The 20,937-nt window shown below is 36.0% G+C and overlaps 1 protein-coding gene across 1 annotated transcript; it reads left to right on the top strand.

The window, feature by feature from the left end:
- The first annotated feature begins 14 nt into the window (after positions 1–14).
- On the top strand, positions 15–767 carry LOC131640943 (uncharacterized). The gene is made up of 2 exons (XM_058911294.1): positions 15–506; positions 555–767. Exons 1-2 carry the CDS (start codon positions 15–17, stop codon positions 765–767), a joined length of 705 nt encoding a protein of 234 aa, XP_058767277.1.
- The last annotated feature ends 20,170 nt before the right edge of the window (positions 768–20,937 follow it).

The following is a 20,937-nucleotide window of genomic DNA, read 5'->3' as shown; positions in this document are numbered from 1 at the left end:
TGGTAAAAGAATTTATGGTGAACTTATCTGAAGATTGTGGAAACAGAAAGAGTGTGGACTTCAGAAAAGTGTTTGTGAGAGGTAAGTGTGTTTCTTTCTCTCCTTCTGTGATTAATAACTTCTTGGTAAGAACAAATGAAGCTCAACCTGGGCTTGAAGTGACAGACAACAAGGTTTGTCAAGTGATCACAACCAAGCAGGTAAAAAGCTGGCCCTTAAAAGAGAAACTAACTGCAAGTAAGCTGAGCATCAAGTATGCAATGCTTCACAAGATAGAAGCAGCTAATTGGGTACCAACAAATCACAAGTCCACTATTTCAACTGTTCTTGGCAGATTTTTGTATGATGTAGGAACAAAGGCAAAGTTTGACTATGGAACATATATTTTTGACCAAACTATGAAGCATGCTAGAAGCTTCAGTGTTAAGGGTCCAATTGCCTTTCCATCCCTCCTGTGTGGCATAATTCAGACTCAGTATCCCAACATTCTCAATGAACATGATGTAGTATGCAAAAGAGAAAGTCCATTGGCTTTCCACTATAAATTGTTTTAGGGTACGCATGTTCCAGACATTGTCATGACATCGGCTGAAACATCCAAGTCTGGAGCATCAGCCAGCAAAGCAAAAGTCATAGCAATGTTAAAAGAGACCTGCAAAGAGCTGGAAGCTAGGAAGATATCCCTTGAAAAGATGATAAGCACTCTGGAAATGGATGAGAATGTGGATTTTGCAGATGCTGTAGAGATGGCAGATGAAGATGAATAAGAGAAGGAAGTAGAACCTGAAGAAGATGTGGAAGAAGTGAGTACCAGTCCTACTGATGGCTCTGAGAAAAGAAGTTATGCAGACACCTCAAGTGGGTCTGACTCAGGGCAGTAAATGCGGCTAGAGTTCTGTTTGTTTCTTTTGCTTTTTTTTGTTTTTTTTTGTTTTGCCCTATTTCGTTTAGTTTTGTTTGCATTTTATTCGATTTAATTCAGTTTAAGTTTTGTTTGAACCTATTTGAATTTTGGAGAGAAGACAGTAGTTTGCTTTGGCAACTTTTATGGCCAAACAAGGGGAGAAGTAGTAATGTCACCCCAAGACAACAAGTATGGTGTTGCGTGATCAACAAATTTGATGTGCTTATTTTTGTGTTAATCTGTTTGTGCTTGTGCTGCTCTTGTGGTGTGGTTGGTTTTGATCTGTTTGAGCACTGTGTGCATACTGGTGGTGTATGTTGTCTGTACTGTATTAGCTCTGTTTGTGTTTGCTTTATTTCTGCTGCAAGTGTTTCTCTGATATGGTGTGACAGATTGTTTTAGCCAAAAATTTGCCAAAGGGGGAGATTGAAGATGTTTTTCATGTTGGTTGCATTTGTGGTAAAACATACCTGAGTGTTTAATGTCATGACATGTTTGATATTGTGTTATGCAGGCTGCATTTGTGTTAAGCTAATACAGGTTCTGTAGTGAATGTCATGAGCGATGTCATGACATCCTTGTGTGACAGCAGGAGCTGTTATATTTTATTAATTATGTTTCTTGATTTCTCTCAATCTACAATTTAGGAAACCTTTTATTGTGTGCTGAATATTTCGTCCAGAAGATTTCGCTAACAACACATACTGTAAAAACCAGATGGCGTATAAATTAGGTTAACTTGGTTAACCCTAATGTGTTTCTAAAAAAGCCCAAGGCCCAAGAGCTGCATATAAAAAGTATGCAGTCCTAATTTGGAACGCAGAGACAGTAGATTGTTAATTATGAAGAACCATAGTTTTGTAGCTGTCTCTTGTACTCCGAGCAATTTTCTTTGATGATTGCGTTTGAATAGGTTGTGTTTGTTAATTGTCACTCTAAGCTTTTAAGCACGAGTGTGTGTCTCTTGATTGAAGCTTTTAAGTAGATCAAGGTGTGTTTTTGAAGTGTGTCTTCTCTCTGAATTTGTTTAATGTGTATTTGAAATCACTGTTGTGATTGAGGGGGAGTGAGCGAAGATACTCAGGTCTAGGAATAGATTGGAATTACATTGGGTAGGAATAGATTGGAATTACATTGGGTAGGTTTATATTGGATTCCCTCCCTAGCTTGATAGCCCCCAGAGTAGGTATTGTTGTATACCGAACTGGGTAAACAATTCTGTGTGTTCTTTATTATTTTTATGCGTTTCTGTTTTAACGTTTTGTGTTGTGTAATTGTGGATGTCATAACATCCAGTAAGACATCCAGCGTGAGTTACTAGAATTTTCAAAAATGGGAATCAATGATAATTCTAAGAGAAGAAACAGAAGTGTGGCATACAAAGCTATCGTTTAACACGATGAGGAGAGGGGAGAAGAAGATATTGATGCTAACCTGACTAAATCTATTGCCCTTCTTGAAAAAATATTTGGGAAGGACAATAGAAGACTTGACAGAAGATCAAGAAATACTGTTAATACCAATGTCAAAGACAATCTGCCTCTCAATGCCAAAGGCTTCAATCCTCAGCAAAAAGGTAAAAAATGGGATAAACAAAAAAAGGCAAGGGAATTCAATGTCATGAATGCGGAGGTTTTCGCCACATTCAAGCACAATGTACCAACTTCCTTAGGAAAAAATAAGGGACGAGGATAATGAAAGTGAAAAGACAACAATGTAGTTGCCTTCATAACCCATGTATGATCCAAATCCAAAGTGCATGATAATGGAGAGCAAAGTGATGAAGATATCTTTAATGATGATCTTGTTGAAGCCTACAAGTTGTTGTATCTCAAGTGCAAAGAAGAATGAATAGCTGGTGACAAACAAAAAGAAAAAAAAATAATGTTCTACTTCAAGACAAAGCCCATCTTACAAGTGTGGAAAACTAAAGAAGAAACTATAAGCCACATATCCTACACCTCCTTTAGAGCTTTCTACATGGAAGACCTGCATTTTGACAGTGGTTGCTCCAGACACAAGATTGGGGAAATAACTACTTGAAAGATCTGAAGTCTTACTCAAATAACTATGTTAACTTTCGTGATGGGGCTAAAAGAAAATCGTGGAAAAGGAAACTTGGATTATCTAGACCTCCCTTGTCTGGATGATGTTCTCCTTATTGAATCCCTCACTTTAAATCTCATCACCATTAGCCAATTGTGTGATAATAAATTATATGTCAATTTTGACCGTTCTGAATGCACTATGAGTTATAGCTAGTTTGAAGGAGTAAATTTCCCTCGAGGGTCGAGTGTTGGATGGAAATATCTACTTTAAAAATATGCTAAGGCTTTTGGTCCTTCTTATATGGCACTTAGTGAAATCCTTCTCCATAGACAACCTTCGACAGAGATGCAAAGCTTAAATTTATATGGACCTCATGCTCCCAATTATGGTTATTTCTTTTTATATGTTGGCATTCTCTTTATGGTGGAAAACTATTTCCCAAGAACTCAGAATGAGATAAGAGACAACTCTTTTGTGTAGGATTATTAAGAGACATTGGATACTTTCTTTCCCTTCGTCGGAAAGGGCGGTCCGTATCATGCCTTCACTAAGGTGGATCCTCCATCAGACTGGGGGGTACTTTTCCCTGAAGGAAATAAGAGGATATGCATCAAGTATTACAGGCGTGTCTTCCATCAAATGTTGATAAGCTTATGAACAAAACTTTTAGGATCACCTTTCCCATGCTATATTTATTCAGTATCACAAGTACTCTCAACTTAGATTTTTACTTCATGTGAAGTATCTGTATTTTAAACCTAACCTTTTTTCAATTTCTTTTCCTTTTATGTATATGGAAAAAAATATGAGGTTTTCTTATATGTCTACTCTAATGTGCATGGAATAAATTTTATTATTTTATAATTTATAGATAAGGTTAGGAAAATTACCATATAAGTACACCTAATACACATATGTGAATAAATGATTGCTCCATGACCATACTTTCTAAATATTAATAATAATAATAATAATAATAGTAATAATAATAATAATAAATAATAATAATAAAAATAATAAAACCATAACAATAAGAATATCTTTACATAATTAAGGAGAATACAAGGAGTAGTTTTTTTAAAAGTAATTTGCACATAGCAAAATTTGAACTTAAGACCTTGAAAGAAACATACTCTCAAAATCAAAGCTTTCATCATTAGGCCCCACACATAAGAAGGTAGTTGTTATAATCTAACATATACCATGGTGCCTAAAACTCTCTTTTGAATTTGTTCTCTCAAAATAAAATGAAAAGTAGTGAATAATAACTTTAGTTTAGTTTATGGAGAGTTTTTCTCCTTTGCTTCCATACTTCCTTTAATTCTATTTACTACTTTTTATCTATCAATCCTTTATTTAGGGAGGGCTACGGTTCGATCCCCCGCAACTACGATCGGAAGGGGGCTAGAACCACTTGATGCCAGAACTGAACCCCGAACCGGACTAAATCGGTGGTGATAAACTAAAAAAAATAAAGAGAAAAAAAATCAACAATCTCCCCCCTTCTAATTTAGTGGTAGAGCTCCAAATTCCATAAGCTTTCGTGCATAACTCCTATTTTTTCAAGTAAGATTTTGGTCACCATATATTCAAACAATTATTATCAGTATGAATTTTATCAGGTTTTAATTATTAAGTTTTGAATATATCACATATCTAGTGATATCTCACATAGATGTGTTTTGACCTCGAGTGAAAACTCAAATTTTTACTCAAGTGGGTTGTGATCTGACTATTACAATACATGACATCCTTCGGTTGTTCTTGCCTTATACCTGAGTCAAAAGCTATTAAGCTCAGTTTTCAACTTGTACACTCATTTGTTTTTTTGTTCTCTCATACCTTTTTAACAAATCTACCAATATATAAATTATACTTTCATGCAGGGATTATATTTCTTTTACGTCTTTTAACCACTCCTTCTTATGGTCATCTATCCTAAATTTTTCATAATACTACGGTCCTCCCCCATTGGCGAGTAACTCATATTTCGTCTAAGGATATATGGTTTATGACTCTTGAATATCTTCTTCTTCATCCTCATAGTCTTCACCATATATTTATTTTCATCACAACTTATATTATCATATGTTACTTTTGTAGTTCGATTATTATCAATTTGAGGTTCATTTTCTACATCTCCTATATCTTCTATTTCATTTCTCTCATAATTCTCTAGAATTAGAATTGGATCCATAATTCTCTAGAATTGGAATTGGATCCAAGTTAATTAGATGTTCTCTAGATATAACAGACTTAACTTTCTTTTGAATATGTTCAATATTCTAGTCTTTTAAAAGACAACTTCTTCTAATAATATTTTTCTCGACAGGATCCCATAACTTGTACTAAATACTTCATTTATAAATCCTAAGGAGATAAATCTCTTCGACTTGGACTCGAATTTAACTCTCTCACCTTTCGAAACGTAAGAAATATTTTACAACTGAACAATTTCAAATGGTTGTGGGATACATCTTTCCCTGTCCAAAAATCGTTTGGACTATCACCGTCCAAAGGAGCTAGAGGGGATAAGTTGATCAAATCTAGTGCGCTCATCTAAAGCTTTGCCTAAATTGTTCCCACCCTTTCAACAATAGTTTTTTTATCCTCTCAGCCACACTATTTTGTTGAGACATCCTCATAACATATCTTTCATGTCAGATTCCATTGATCATCCAATACTGTTTGAAAACTCTCATTTCTCCTTTATTGTCAATGCATACACATTTTAACTTTTGACCAATTTCTCACTCAACACTAAGAGCATCTCCAATGGTGCAACTCATTTTTGAGATTTTTGTGGGACCCATTTAAGACACATCATCTTAAAGCAACTCACTTACTTTTTACTCCAATGGTGCAATTCTAAAGAACCCATATTGGGTCCCACAATTTTACTTTATATATTAATATTTTATTCATATTAAATTTTTTTGATTTAAAATAATAATTTAAAATATTTAAATTTAAATTAATATAAAATAAATAAAATTAAAATTAAACATAAAATTTAAAATGATAATTAAGATTAATTTCAAATACATGGCATAATTAAAAACAATAAAAATAAATAACATGATAGAATTACTCAAATTTAAATTTCTTCATCCTCGTGTCCAAAATGTTCCCAAATATGTTCGACTAAATCTCTTTGAAGTTGGCGATGAACTTGTTTTTCACGAAGACTTGCTCTTCTTTGCAGTCTTGTTGCAAGATTCAGATGAGGACCGTTAAATGTTTCAGTCGGTGAGTTGTTGTTACCTACATTATCATAAGACTAATCAAAATCACCTCCATATGTGTGCGTTCGTCTTCGACAATCATGTTGTGCAATATGATACAAGCATATATGGTATGCTTGAGGGTTTCTATGTGCCAAGCACGCGCTGGACCACGTATTATTGCAAATCGAGATTAAAGCACTCCAAATGCCCGTTCCACATCCTTTCTAACTGATTCTTAGTGTTGTGCAAATAGTTTTCTCTTTTCTCCTTGTGGCATTGAAATGGTCTTGACAAATGTAGCCCACTCAGGATATATACCATCTGTAACGCCCTGATTTCGATATTTATTTTATTACTTATTTATTGGTGTGTTTAGTGTTTAAATTGGTGTTTTGTTATTATTATATTAAATTTGTTAATTTAACTATAATATAACAATAGGATGATTTAATTAAATTAGACTAAGTGTGTAATTAGTAGATGGGGGGTGTGTACTAAGCCCATTAGTAACTTAGTAATTAGTATGTTTTAATAAAAATAATAAGGGAATTAAGAAAATAAAAAGAGAAGTTATTGAACATTAGAAAAGAACGTAAAATTCAGAGAAGAGGCTAGGGCAAGAGGTAGAAGAACTCCACAATTGTTGAGGAAAAATCAAGCTTCAATCCAAGGTAAGGGGGGAGAATGGGTTCTTTAAATGGTGACTCAAGCATGAGAGGGTAGTGAGGGTTCCTTCCCCTCTTTAGGTTTCATAATTGATAAGTTTGATTTCTTCCTTGATATGTTAATTGATTTGTTTTGTATGTTGTTCTTCTTGACTACTGATTTACTGTATGATTTCTAGACGAAATTCTGGTTTGAATTGATGAATTATGATGTGGATTTGGATGTTGGTTGAGTTGTTATGTTCATAGGAGAAACTAAATCTGAGTGTATAATTGTCCAATTTGACGAGTAGAAATTGAGTTGTTATCATGTAAAATTGATGTAGAATAATAGGTTAATGAATCTAGATGAAAGGTATGAGTTAATAGGTGAAAATATGTTGTTTTGGACCTGAAATCGCAGACTGGAAGTGATGAAAATGAGTGAAGAACGAACTGGTGCGAGTGCAGATCTGGAAAACTGATTTTTCTGTCAGTCTGTGTATGATACGCGAATGGGTTGGGGCCATACACATATGAGGGACAAGCCTAGGGGCTATACGCGTATGGTACGCAGCCCTGTCCCAACACAGTGCAGCCTTTCTGGTAGAACATGTATGGTACGCATATGGAAGGGGGCCATACGCGTATGGGGAAGTGATACGCGTATGGGGGAAATTTTAGTGGAAATCAGGTTCTGGTGGTACGCGTACGGTACGCGTATGGGCAAGGGGGCATACACGTATGTGCTAGCTGTACGCGTATGGTCAGGCTAATGTGCAGAATTTCCCATTTTTGTGATTTTCTTACGATTCTTGAGTATAATGAGTACCCTTTCGAATTCCCTTGACCAGTGAGACTTAAGTAGATATAGGAAGGCTATGCAAGTTATACATTTGGACACAGAATGTTATGATAAGATTTATGATTGATTGTTGTGAATGTTGACTATAAGAAAATGAAATCATCGTTGCGTGTTGTTGCACAAGTTGATAGCTTAATGGCAATGAGTTGAAGGCCGATGCCTTGTGTTGTTGGATTGTGTTGATTTTGATGTCCATATTGCATACATATGTCGTTGAGGACTTATGCACTGTTGTTGGCCTGGATTGGCATTGTTGAGGGGGAGGGGAGGGAATATTTTGAACAAATTTTATCTTCCTTTTATATTTTTTGTATTTTTATATCTTTATCTTATTATCATTATATGCGTTTAAATTTTTTTATTTTACTTTTTATATTTACTGTTACTTTTTAATTGTCGTAATGTTTTTGTTTAAAATAATTTTTGTTAGAATTTATTGTATTCGATAATTTTTTTAAAATTATATATTACTATCATTACGTTTTTATAAAATCTTTCATGATGAACTCTGATTGAATACTCAATGAATTTGTATTTGAATTATAAACGGTAAATATTATGAGTCTTATGGTAAAACAACAAGGATAAAAAAGTAAATTAGTTTAAAAATACCTTCTCTCTCTTGTGAACTAAACATATTTGTAAATAAAATTCCTCCTCTCCCTTCCCCTTTCATATTTTGAACCAAATATATAACTAATTAAAATTTCTCCTCTCCTTTTCCCTCACCTTACCTCCCCTTGATAAAAATCTCTCCCCCCTCGATTTAACCAAACACACCCTTAGATAACAGAGTCTTTTATGATTAGAGGACACCCTTAAGTAGTTGGTTATTCATATACTAATTAGTAGGGCCGACCCAAAGCAAGTGCAACCAGCTCTAATGCACAAGGCCCCCAAATTTAACTCACATAAACTTTGCAAGACAATTTTAACTCATCCATAGCGTGACATACTTCATTTATAGCTTATTCTTCCTTTAGACATTTGAAATACTCAACGTGAAACTTTTCTTTCTTTTTCTCTATCTTTGTTCTCTTTGGATAAAACAATGGAAATCATTACATTGGTATGCTGAGATTGAATTTTTTAATTTTATTAATATCAGTTTTGGTGAAGCTCTTTAGCATTTAGCTTTTTAATCAATTAATTTTCAAAATTGATTATAACGACTCATTGATTGCTACATAACTGTTCATGTTGTAGTTAGAATATCTTAAGGCGCCGTCTTTGGTGCGCGAGGTGCCTAGGTCTCTCACGTGAGAGATCTTTTTTTTTTTTTTTTTGTTTTCAAATGAACAAGGGCCATTAGATATGAGATACACCATTGTTATCCTAAACCTCTCCACACCCAATAAATCACTTATTAATAATCTCTCCACAGCCAATAAAATCACTTATTAATATTTATTATATTTATTATAATTATTAATTTTTGTTTCATCTTCCCCAGTTTCGTTCTCAATTTTTCTTTAACAATCTTCTCAATTTCTCAAAACAATCTTTTCGTTTCGTCATTCCTTCCCGTTTCTTTCCAATTTCTCTTTTTTCATTTTTCTATTTTTAGCTTCTTATTTAGGGTTTTTTAGCTTCTGATTTCTTTCCAATTCATTTTTCAAAGCTCGATTCGAAGATGGATGGTGGGGATGTTGATGGGCATGATGAAAGTTTACGATGTAAGTGAAATTAATGGGTGGGAGTCTACCTGGTTCATCAATTTTTCTTTATTTTTTGTTAATTTCTTCAATCAAATTAATGGTTTCATGTTTCAATTTCAGTAGGAAATTGGGAATTTGTGAACACGATAAAGAATCAAATTTGGTTGTTTTATGTGGAAAATGGTGTTTTTATCTTTTTAGGGACATGGGTTTCTTTTTTTTTCGGAACTTCATGAAAAGAAATCAGATGATCCTAAAAAGAGCAAGGTTGAGAAATCTATGTACTTAATCTTAGTGAATATTTTATTTGTCTGCAAGAAGTAACTGATTTATTACCCCAATCTTTCTACTCTTGTTACCTGTGTTGTCTGTCATGTTAGGCCTATTTAAAATGTGTTTTATTTGATGTGTTTGCATAATGATTGTATAACATGTCTACTTGCTTCATACACAATTGCTTTTAACTTGATAGCTGTCGCCTCGGTTTTTCTGTGGGATGCGAACTGACTTTTCTTTTATTTTTGAGTTGTGAAAATCAGAGAGTCGCCACCGACTTATATTTTATCCAATTAAGAAAAGGTTTATAAAAGAAACAGAAAAAGACCTTAAAGAGATTTTGGGTTCGGGGGTAGGTTATACAAAGGGAAGGTGTTTGCACCCTTTGTATCCATGGTTATCCATGGGCTCTTAATTGCTTAGGTCACTTGTTTGAATCGTTTGCCTTGTTTTGAAATGCTTGTATGTGGTTTTAAATATTTTTGTAAAGAATTAACTTTGTAATGATCCTTGTGCGGATGTATACAAAGTGTTTATCTTTCGAAAGATGTTTTGATGGTTTAAAAAAGATTTTTAACTTTGTAATGATCCTTGTTTGGATATAAACAAAGTGTAGTGTTTTGAAAGTTTGTTTTAAAAAACAGTGACGTGGAAAAGCTTTTGTTGTTTTTGAATGAGCAAGTAATTAGGAGGTATACCTGTCGCGGGGAAAAATCGTATCTTTTTCGGGATGAGACACCTGATGCCTTCTTTGGGCTCGAGTGCTCAAAAAATGATTTTTCTTTTGTTTCGACCAAACTTTTTATTGTTTCCAAAGTAGGAAAAGGAAAAAAGTTGCAATAACCTAAAAAGTGGGGGAGAGATTCCGGGTAAGAGGGTTGGTTATACGAAGGGAAGGTATTAGCACCCAACGTATCTATAGTACTCTATAGGTTTCTTTGTTATGTTTGTTTCATTCTATGTTACGGTGGAGGTTCTTTTGAAATAGGTGGGACCTAAGGTGTTTGTTTGATTATGCTCGCAAAGATCATCGCGATCTTCTGCATACATATCCCTTAGAGGGAATCAGAGCATTTGTAGCTCGGGGTCTACGGGTGCTAAGGTTTGAGTGGTTTGAGGGAGAAGTTTTGCTCGCCAAGGATACGACCTTGTGCCTACGTATTCTCAAAGGGATGTTGAGAAAGTCAGAGCAATCGTAGTTCCCACTTATGCTAGTGGAAGCAAAGGAAAAGAGACAAATGTCATCTTAATGCTCGATGTATCTAATCTATATCATCACATACATCTGTTTGATTTTTTGTTTGAAATCTTTTCATTATAAGCCCTGGGCTGTGCCACTTATGGCGCTTGGAATGATAAAGATGTTTTTTTGTTTAGCCAGCCTTGTGGCAAAAACTTTCAATGAAGTCAGCCTTGTGACAAAAAGTTTTGATTAATCAGCCAGCCTTGTGGCAAAAGTTTCAATGAAGTCAGCCTTGTGACAAAAACTTTGATTAATCAGCCAGTATGGTGGCAAAACGGTTTGATTGATTAGCCAGCCTTGTGGCAAAAAAAAGTTTGATTGATTGATTGTTTTTGATGATATATAAGAGATACTCCTATCATAGAGATGATAAATGTCTAATCTCCTAGGGTATTTGATTTGGATATTGGGGATGCTTATAAGAAGCCCGTGGGTCCTTGTACGAAGCCCAAGAGGAGGCTATCCGAGGGTCCTTGCATTGTAAGCCCAAGAGGAGGCTATGGGAGGGACAATCGAGGGTCCTTGCATTGTAAGCCCAAGAGGAGGCTATGGGAGGGATAAGTCGTTTGTACGAAGCCCAAGAGGAGGCGTGGTATAGTTGGTTTGAGCTCTTAGAGCGATTTCACCGGGAAACCATACTCTATGTCCTAACCTAAACTAGGGAGATTCTTTGCACGAAGCCCAATAGGAGGCTATGGGGAACCTAGTGTTGTACTAAGTTAAACAAGTATATATAACACGATCACAAATATGAACAAGTATGAACAAACATGGACAAACATGAACAAATATGAACAATTACATATATATGACAAGGTGTGCGTATATAATGGAGTTTATGAAGGAAATATACCTGTAAGCATGATCCATTTGTATACACGGGGCTCGGGACTTATACTTGGGGAGAGGCCCATTGAGTTCATTCAAAAGCTTATGTAAACAAGTATTTACAAAAGATGTTGGGACTTATACCTACATGGAGGCCCATGGTATTTTTGGGAAGATTTAAAGAAAACCTTCATTTTTGATTTGTTATTCGAGGTTCAAAACCAACTTGAATCGAGGTATGTACAAAAGTGTATGTACAATGATTGTTTTGTTAAAACGCGAGGTTTCGTCGTTTGAAAACAGTTTGAAAGTTTTGAAAGAAGTTTTTAAAGAAAAACTGTACAAAGAAAAAGGAATGGGACTTATACTCTCTAATATTCGAGAGGCCCAGATTAATTTTTGAAGAAAAACCCTAATTTTGATCTTGTTATTCGAGGGTTTAAATCAATTTGGTCGAAGTATAAAAGATAGGTATATACAATGAAAAAACCTAAATTTATACAAAGGAATGGTTTTGAAAATCAATTGATCAATCCAAAGATTTAATCAAGAGTTTTTGAAAAGAAAAATCAAAAAGAAAAGGTTTATTTGTTTTAAAACGGTGATCGCTTGTTTTTTTAACGGTTTGAAATTTTTGAAAGAAATCAATTTAATTAAGATGAAAGCAAAGATTATACTTAATTAATACCTAAATGATTATGGTTTTGATCACAAAATATTTACAAGTAGTTAATTTTGAAAAATCAAATGAAAAACAATTTTTAAAGTATTTAAAAACATGTCATTTTAAATCTATTTAAAAATGTATTAAATAAATATTTTTTTGTGATTTTTTTGAATATTCATAAAATACATATATTAAATGATAAGTGTGCAAAAAATGAAGTAAAAATGAATTGATTTGATTGGTTAATTAACTAGTTAAAGTCGTAAAGAAAATGATGAAAATAGGTGTCAAAAAATTGGGTTTTGGTCCTGCCAGGGTTTGAACCCACGCCCTGAGGTTCACTACTCAAAACAACAACCAACTGAGCTGCGCGCGCAGCTTGTTAGTGACACACGTTCCATTCAATATATTGAAAAAACAAACATTTGAAATTTATGAACAAAAAATGGCGCCAAGAACACATCCCTATTCTGATTTTGAATTTTTCTGAAACTGAACCAATTTGATCAAGTGAATAGCCTATCTTGCTCGATTTTTCACAAGGAACATGATGGTATCCTCATAATTCATTTATTTCCTCTCTAAGATCATCAATTTTCTGGAAATCGTGAAGAATCCTAATTCTATGATTCAATCTGAAATCGTGTATGTGCAAGTTATGATGCAATTGATTGAGGGTTAATGATCCATATGTATGCAGAAACATGATGGTAAACCAGTTTTCCATTTATGATGCATGAATGATGGAGTTTGAAGTTCAAAGCACTTACCTCAAAAACTTGCAAAACTGGAAATTGAAATCGTGCCTGGAGGTGTTACAGATGTTGCTTCTTGATCTGGACAACTTCAATGGACCTTATGGAAGGTGTTTGAATGCCTGGAATGATCTGAAAACTCCTGGATCAAAGTGTGGAACTTGATCTGCAGTAGGAGCCAGTGAGGATCGAATTTGATGATGGAGATGTTTCAGATTGTTGGTGAGTGTTTGGATAGTTCATATGTGACATATATGAGGTGTTGGAAGTGTTAGTTTGGACAGATATGAGCTTGAGTGAAATTTGGCATGATAAGGCTCAATATGTGTTCATATGGAAGTGAGGTAGTAATTTTGAGATTTAGGGTGTTTTGGGGTGTATGAATGGATCAAGCACATCCCATATGATGTTTATGAGTTGTGAGAAGCATTACTTTGGCTAGAACTTCAAGGGTTTAGAGGTTGAGATTTCTACCTCTCTGAAACTTAAGAAACTTGCAATTCAAGAAAGAAAGAGAAAACCTATCTTTTGTGAGGTTTTGGTGTGATTTTGAATGAAGTTTGGACCTCTATTTATAGGCCAAGAGTTCTGAACTCAGACCTTTGCAAGTTGATCAAGAAGTGATGATTTGGCTTAAGAGATAAAATGGAATCTTTTACATTTAATGCAAAATGGTTAAAGTGACTTAACCATGGTTATTCTTCCAAGCTTCTTATCCTCTTCCATTCTGATCTTCAAATCGGAAAATATCTTTCAATTATTGCTTTGATGTGTCATTACTTGCATTAGAGGCCATATAGCATTGAAACTTAGTGAAAAATGGTGAAAATTCAAGCATAATGGTCACTAATGTCAAAATTCAAAACCATAGCTATGCTCCATATTTTTTCATGCTCTTGGACATTTTGGAAAGCTCATGTTATGTACTTCAAAACCCTAGTTGAAAGTTTCTTCAAGACCTTTAAGGAAATGGGTGAAAAAGATCCATGAACTTTGAAGAAAGTGAGATTTTAAGTGAAATTTTCAAAAGATACCAACTTTGAAGCTACATATCTCTTAAATGGTTGATCTTTTGGAAAATCATTATATGTGACAAAGTTGTTCATTGGATCAAAATCTTGAAAAAACCATTGAAAAACACTTAGAAATTTTTCTAAGTATGAAAGTCAAACTTTTGACTTTCTGATTCTTGATTGATTTTCTTGATTTTTCTTGATCAAATGACTTCATATATCATATATTGATGATTCAAAACTTCAAAAGTCATGGTTGACCAAAATTTCCAAAAAGTCAATGGTGATCTTGTACAGTTGACTTTTTCAGACGAATCGCGTTTCTGGAGATTTCAAATGAACCAGGCTATCCTCACCAAATGAATGGTATGAATGAATCATGTTGATTTATTGGAGGACCTTGAACCATGGTTTAAGTTTTGGCACCATGTTCTGATTAAAAAGTCAGTGGTTCAGGTGAATTAGGTCAAAAACCCTAATTGTCGACCTGATGAAATTGATGACTGTGGATCTTGAATTGAGATGTAATTTCCATTGGATATTGTCATAGGGATTATTTGAAGATGATTGAAACCTTTGAGTGATCCCCTGGGGATTTTTAGGGTTTCCCAAATGTGATCCCTGATTTCAGTCCCTGATAGTTCAAAACCCAAATCTGATGATTTGAAATTTCACTGTTGATTAACCCTTGTGTAGGAGATGTCCAAAGCCAATGAATTAGGTCAACATGATGCACTTGGGGTCTCGAGGTCATGTCCCAAGTCATTAGGTCAAACCCTGAGCAAAAGTCAGGAGTATGCTATCTTTAGTCAAAACCCTAATCTGGTTGATTCAAAGTCTCTAAGCTTGTTGAAATGAATTTTTAAGGACCAAATGTTGATTGTTGATGAAGATAGTCCATTTGAGATGAAGGGAGAACAAAACCCTAATTGGTTGTTGCTTGTACTGATGAGTGATTTCTTGATTAAACCCTGCTGAGCACAAGTAGCAAACACAAGCTATGCAATTTGTTAGAGATGCAAATGATGCATATGCATATGATATGAGGTGGTATCTTAGGTCAAAAATTGGGGTATGACAGATGCCCCTATTTAAGTTTCTTCAACCTGAGATATGAAGATTGAAAATCTCCGTTTTGATAGGGTGGAAGAGACTTAAATATCAGAAGACGCGAATTTTGGACCTAAGATACCAAAATTGCGAATGATGCAAGGATATCTTTACCGACGGGATATCAAGAACTGACTCCACTGGGGACAAAAGACCGGGAAGGATGTCTTAATCCGTTTTAGGAAGAGAATCCGTTTTCTTTTTTTTTGGGAAAGCAAGTGTATGCTTCACTGGGGATTGATAGCTTTGTGAGAAAAGCTTACCTATCGACATTATCGACTATCAGCATGGGGATAGACTTGTTTAATAATGCGAAGGTGAAAGGTATGAAACTATATTACCGACTATCAGAATGGTGATAGACTTGACATGGTAAAAAGAGTTTCAAAGGTTCGGTTAATATTACCGACTATCAGCATGGTGATAGACATGTTAAATAATATAACCAGAACAAAAAGGTTACCGACTTCCAGCCTCGTGATAGTGGTTCTGAAGACATGATCAATTATCAGCCGAGTGATAAAATGATTCTAGAGACTTTTCTAGGGAAATTACTGGTTATTCAGCCTTGTGAACAGTAATAAAGCCCTGATTGTCACATGGTCTTCATGATTGATTTCCTAAAGAGGAAAAATCTTTTGAAAGAGACATAAGCTGCTCGGATGATGAGGCTATTCCTTATTGTCTGTTTTTCACGACTCTGTTTGGGGAATCGGAATTTGAATTTCTGGTAAAGACAGGGTTCTATCCATGAATGAATTGGAAAGAAACAGTCAAACAAGACTTTGTACCCAATGAGGAATGAACTCAACTGGGGATTTTCTCCTTCGTTTTGAGAGGAGAAACTAAAGCAACCTTCTTCCACGAGGAATGATCTCAGTGGGGAACTGGAGAAAGAAGATGTTCTTTTTGCTTATGGGTGACAACCTACTGGAGAGATGACACGCCCATACCTGTTTCTTTTTTCTTTTTCTTCTTTTTTTCTTTTTTTTCTTTTTTTGGGATAGATATATCCTGAACAAGTGATTTTGAAGCAAACATTGAAAAAATGCAAGAATGCATAAATGATGCAAATATGTATGAATGATGAATGTCATGAATGTAGCATGCATGCTGACGAAATTGACAGACAAAGAAGCGTATACTGGAGAGGGACCGACGTCGCAGTACAACCAGATACTTGGCAAATGTTCTTCAGCGCGGTGTAGATAACACAGGTGATGAATGGTGCTGCATGTTTTAAACTTCTCTGGGGAAGACAAGCGTCTTTTCTCACTAAGATGGAAGAACTTCTTCACTGGAGATAGAAAATCTTGGTTACTGGGGATAAAAGACCTTCTTCACTGGGGATAGAAGAGCTTTTCCTATCATAATCTTTGATTCATCCTATGGAGATAGTTGTTGATGTTCCTTCTGTTGTTCACCACTCAAAGGAAAGTTTCGCTTTTATTTTGAAAAAGAAAAGTAAATTCATTTAAAACTTCTTTTTTCTTTTTCTTTCAAAAGTGAATAACACAACTAAAGCGTCATTTTGCAAGCTAGAAGAAATCAAGAATTGCAAACAAATGGGCACAAGGCTCAAATTTATTTAATAGGATGGTAATCAGCTAAAGGCGTGATTCCATAGAGTATTTACAAAAGTTAGAAATGGTAAATATACGGAAAAGGCTACATTGAAAGCAATAACCACCATTCCCCCTAACAACTTTGAGTTCCAACTGTGCTTGTTGCTTCAGATTGGCGATGATTTGATTGAAGATCCTTTGATGAAAAGACTCTTCAGGTGACGAAGTACAGACTGATGCAGTTACTTTGTCATAAATCCTTAATTTTTGCCTAGACTGCCCTTTCAGGTTCTCAATCTACCAAGATGAATTTTTTTCTATTTATTGTCTCTAATTTTTTCCTGGACCGCCCTTTCGGGTTTTCAGTCCACCGAGACGATCATTTTTGCCTAAGTCGCCCTTTGCGGGTTTTCGACTTACCGAGCTGTTCTTTTGTATTTTTTAGACAAAGTATTTCTTGATTGCATCAGCATTCACAGGATGTGGGAGTTCATCACCATCCATGGTTGCAAGAGTCATGGCGCCGCCAGATAATGTTCTTTTGACAACATACGGGCCTTCGTAATTAGGAGACCATTTGCCCCTAGAATCTGGTTGAAAAGACAAGATCTTTTTAAGCACGAGGTCGCCTTCTTGAAATTCACGAGGTCGAACCTTTTTGTTGAAGGCTTGTTTCATCCTTGCTTGGTATAACTGTCCATGGCATAGAGCAGTCATACGTTTTTCTTCGATTAAGTTCAACTGATCGTATCTGCTTTGACACCATTCAGCCTCTGATAACTTAGTCTCCATGAGGACTCTCATTGATGGTATTTCAACCTCTACGGGGAGTACAACTTCCATGCCGTATACTAGAGAAAAAGGGGTTGCCCCTGTTGAAGTACACACTGAAGTACGGTACCCATGTAAAGCAAATGGCAGCATTTCATGCCAGTCTTTATAAGTGACGACCATTTTCTGGACGATCTTCTTAATGTTCTTGTTAGCAGCTTCAACAGCGCCGTTTATTTTTGGTCTGTAAGGAGAGGAGTTATGATGCTCAATCTTGAATTCCTCACATAATTCTTTCATCATTTTGTTGTTCAAGTTCGAACCATTGTCAGTAATGATCTTGCTGGGAACACCATATCGGCAAATGATGTTATTCTTGATAAACCTCACAACCACTTGTCTTGTAACATTGGCGTGAGATGCTGCTTCGACCCATTTGGTGAAGTAATCAATTGCCACCAAGATGAAACGATGACCGTTTGAAGCTTTTGGCTCGATCATCCCAATCATGTCGATACCCCACATGGAAAAAGGCCATGGAGATGAGAGAACGTTGAGTAGAGTCGGTGGCACATGGATCTTATCTGCGTAGATCTGGCACTTGTGACATCTCTTCACGTGTTTATAACAGTCAGATTCCATTGTCAACCAATAGTATCCTGCTCTTAAGATCTTTTTGGACATTGCATGCCCATTTGAATGAGTTCCAAAGGACCCTTCATGCACTTCATGCATTAACATGTCTGCTTCGTGTCTATCCACGCATCTGAGCAAAACCATGTCGAAATTTCTTTTGTATAGCACATCTCCGTTCAAGAAGAAACTGCCAGAAAGTCTCCTTAGAGTTTTCTTATCTTTGTTTGATGCCCCAAGTGGGTACTCTTGAGTTTGAAGGAAGCGTTTGATGTCGTGAAACCACGGTTTATCATCGATGACTGCTTCGGTTGCAAACACATAGGCGGGCCTTTCAAGGCGCATAATTCTGACTTTAGGCATATCATTCCAATGATTGACTTTGAACATGGAAGATAGAGTAGCCAAGGCGTCTGCCATTCGATTCTGATCTTGAGGTATATGATGCAATTCAACCTTGTTGAAGAAAGTCAACAGACGTCTTGCATAATCTCTGTAAGGAATCAAGCCAGGGTGGTAAGTTTCCCACTTGTCTTTGATTTGGTTGATCACGAGGGCTGAATCTCCATATATGTCGAGGATCTTGATCCTTAAGTCAATGGCTTCTTCGAGACCCATGATACAAGCTTCATATTCTACGATGTTGTTGGTACAATCAAATAGCAATCTGGCAGAGAACGGGATATGAGTACCCTTGGGAGTGATGATGATTGCCCCAATTCCATTGCCAAAAGCGTTTACTGCTCCATCAAAAATTAGGCCCCATCTTGATCCAGGATCAGGACCTTCTTCAGGTAACGGTTCGTCACAATCTTTCATCTTCAAGTACATGACATCTTCATCAGGAAAGTCAAACTTGAGAGATTGATATTCATTAATTGGCTGATGCGCCAAGTGATCGGCGAGAATGCTTCCCTTGACCGCTTTTTGAGCACGGTACTCGATGTCATATTCCGATAACAACATTTGCCATCGGGCAATCCTTCCTGTTAATGCTGGCTTTTCAAAGACGTACTTGATTGGATCCATTTTGAAGATTAACCAAGTAGTATTGTTGATCATGTGGTGGCGGAGACGTTTTGAAGCCCAAGCCAAAGCATAACATGTTTTTTCGAGCATGGAGTAACGAGACTCACAATCTGTGAATTTCTTACTCAGGTAATAGATGGCATGCTCCTTCTTACCGGTTTCATCTTGCTGTCCAAGCATACAACCCATGGATTCTTCCAACACGGTAAGGTACATGATTAGTGGTCTTCCTTCAACTGGAGGAATCAATATTGGTGGTTCTAACAGGTATTCCTTGATACTGTCGAACACTTTCTGGCAATCTTCAGTCCATACAACCCCTTGATCTTTGCGGAGAAGCTTGAAAATCGGCCCACAAGTAGCAGTCATTTGAGAGATAAATCTGGAGATATAGTTTAATCGTCTGAGAAATCCTCTTACTTGCTTTTCAGTTTTTGGTGCAGGCATCTCTTGAATAGCTCTGACTTTGTCGGGATCTACTTCGATACCTCTTTGGCTGACAATGAAACCCAAGAGTTTTCCAGATCTAACCCCAAAAGTACATTTGTTAGGATTCAAGCGAAGCTGATATTTCCTTAATCGTTGAAACAACTTCAAAAGGTATTTAATATGTTCTTCTTCTGTGCTGGACTTCGCTAACATGTCGTCCACATAAACTTCAATTTCTTTATGCATCATGTCATGAAAGAGAGTAGTCATTGCCCTTTGGTAAGTTGCGCCTGTATTCTTTAATCCAAATGGCATCACTTTGTAGCAAAAGGTACCCCATGGGGTGATGAAAGATGTCTTCTCCATATCTTCAGGAGCCATCTTGATCTGATTATAACCGGAGAACACGTCCATGAAGGAAAAGACATTGCACTTAGCGGTGTTATCAACCAACATGTCGATATGTGGTAATGGAAAGTCATCTTTTGGACTGGCTTTGTTCAAGTCACGGTAGTCAACACACATTCTGACTTTTCCATCTTTCTTCGGAACTGGCACTATGTTGGCCAACCATTGAGGATACTCAGAGGTGACAAGAAAACCTGCATCGAGCTGTTTTTGAATTTCCACTTTGATCTTGTTAGCCATATCAGGGTGAGTCCTTCGCAATTTCTGCTTAACTAGCGGACATTCTAGCTTCAATGGCAAGTAATGCTGAACAATATTGGTATCCAACCCAGGCATGTCTTGGTAGGACCAGGCAAACACGTCAACATATTCTTTGAGAAGGTCTGTCAACTTACTCTTGATATCAGCATCAAGCAGCGATCCAATGGTCACTTCTTTTTTGTCTTCTTCAGAACCCAAGTTGATCTTTTCTAGAGGCTCTTTGTGAGGCAGAATGGCTCTTTCCTCGTGCTTAAGTAATCGGGAGATCTCGTCCGGGATCTCTTCTTCGGCTTCGAACACAGGAAACTCAAAGTTGGGAGAGGGCATAGGGTTATTGCATTCAATGGGTTTATCAATAGTAAATCTGCACATATGATTTATATTTATTTTAGAAAATTTATGAATGCAAGAGTGTATGCAGATTTTTTTTGAAAATTTTTTTTTTTTTTTTTGGTTTTTTTAGGATTACCGTTTCCAGAAAAAAGCAAAAATAAAACATATAATGTAGGGAATTCAAAATGACGCTTTATTTATGATTCACCTTTGAAACAAAGCCCTAAACATAAACTCATTTGTCTTGGGCAGGACAAAGAGGGAAACTT

This window comes from Vicia villosa, unplaced genomic scaffold (genome assembly GCF_029867415.1).
Source record: "Vicia villosa cultivar HV-30 ecotype Madison, WI unplaced genomic scaffold, Vvil1.0 ctg.003413F_1_1, whole genome shotgun sequence".
NCBI classification, from domain to species: domain Eukaryota; kingdom Viridiplantae; phylum Streptophyta; class Magnoliopsida; order Fabales; family Fabaceae; genus Vicia; species Vicia villosa.
This window is presented reverse-complemented; position numbering and strand designations above follow the sequence as displayed.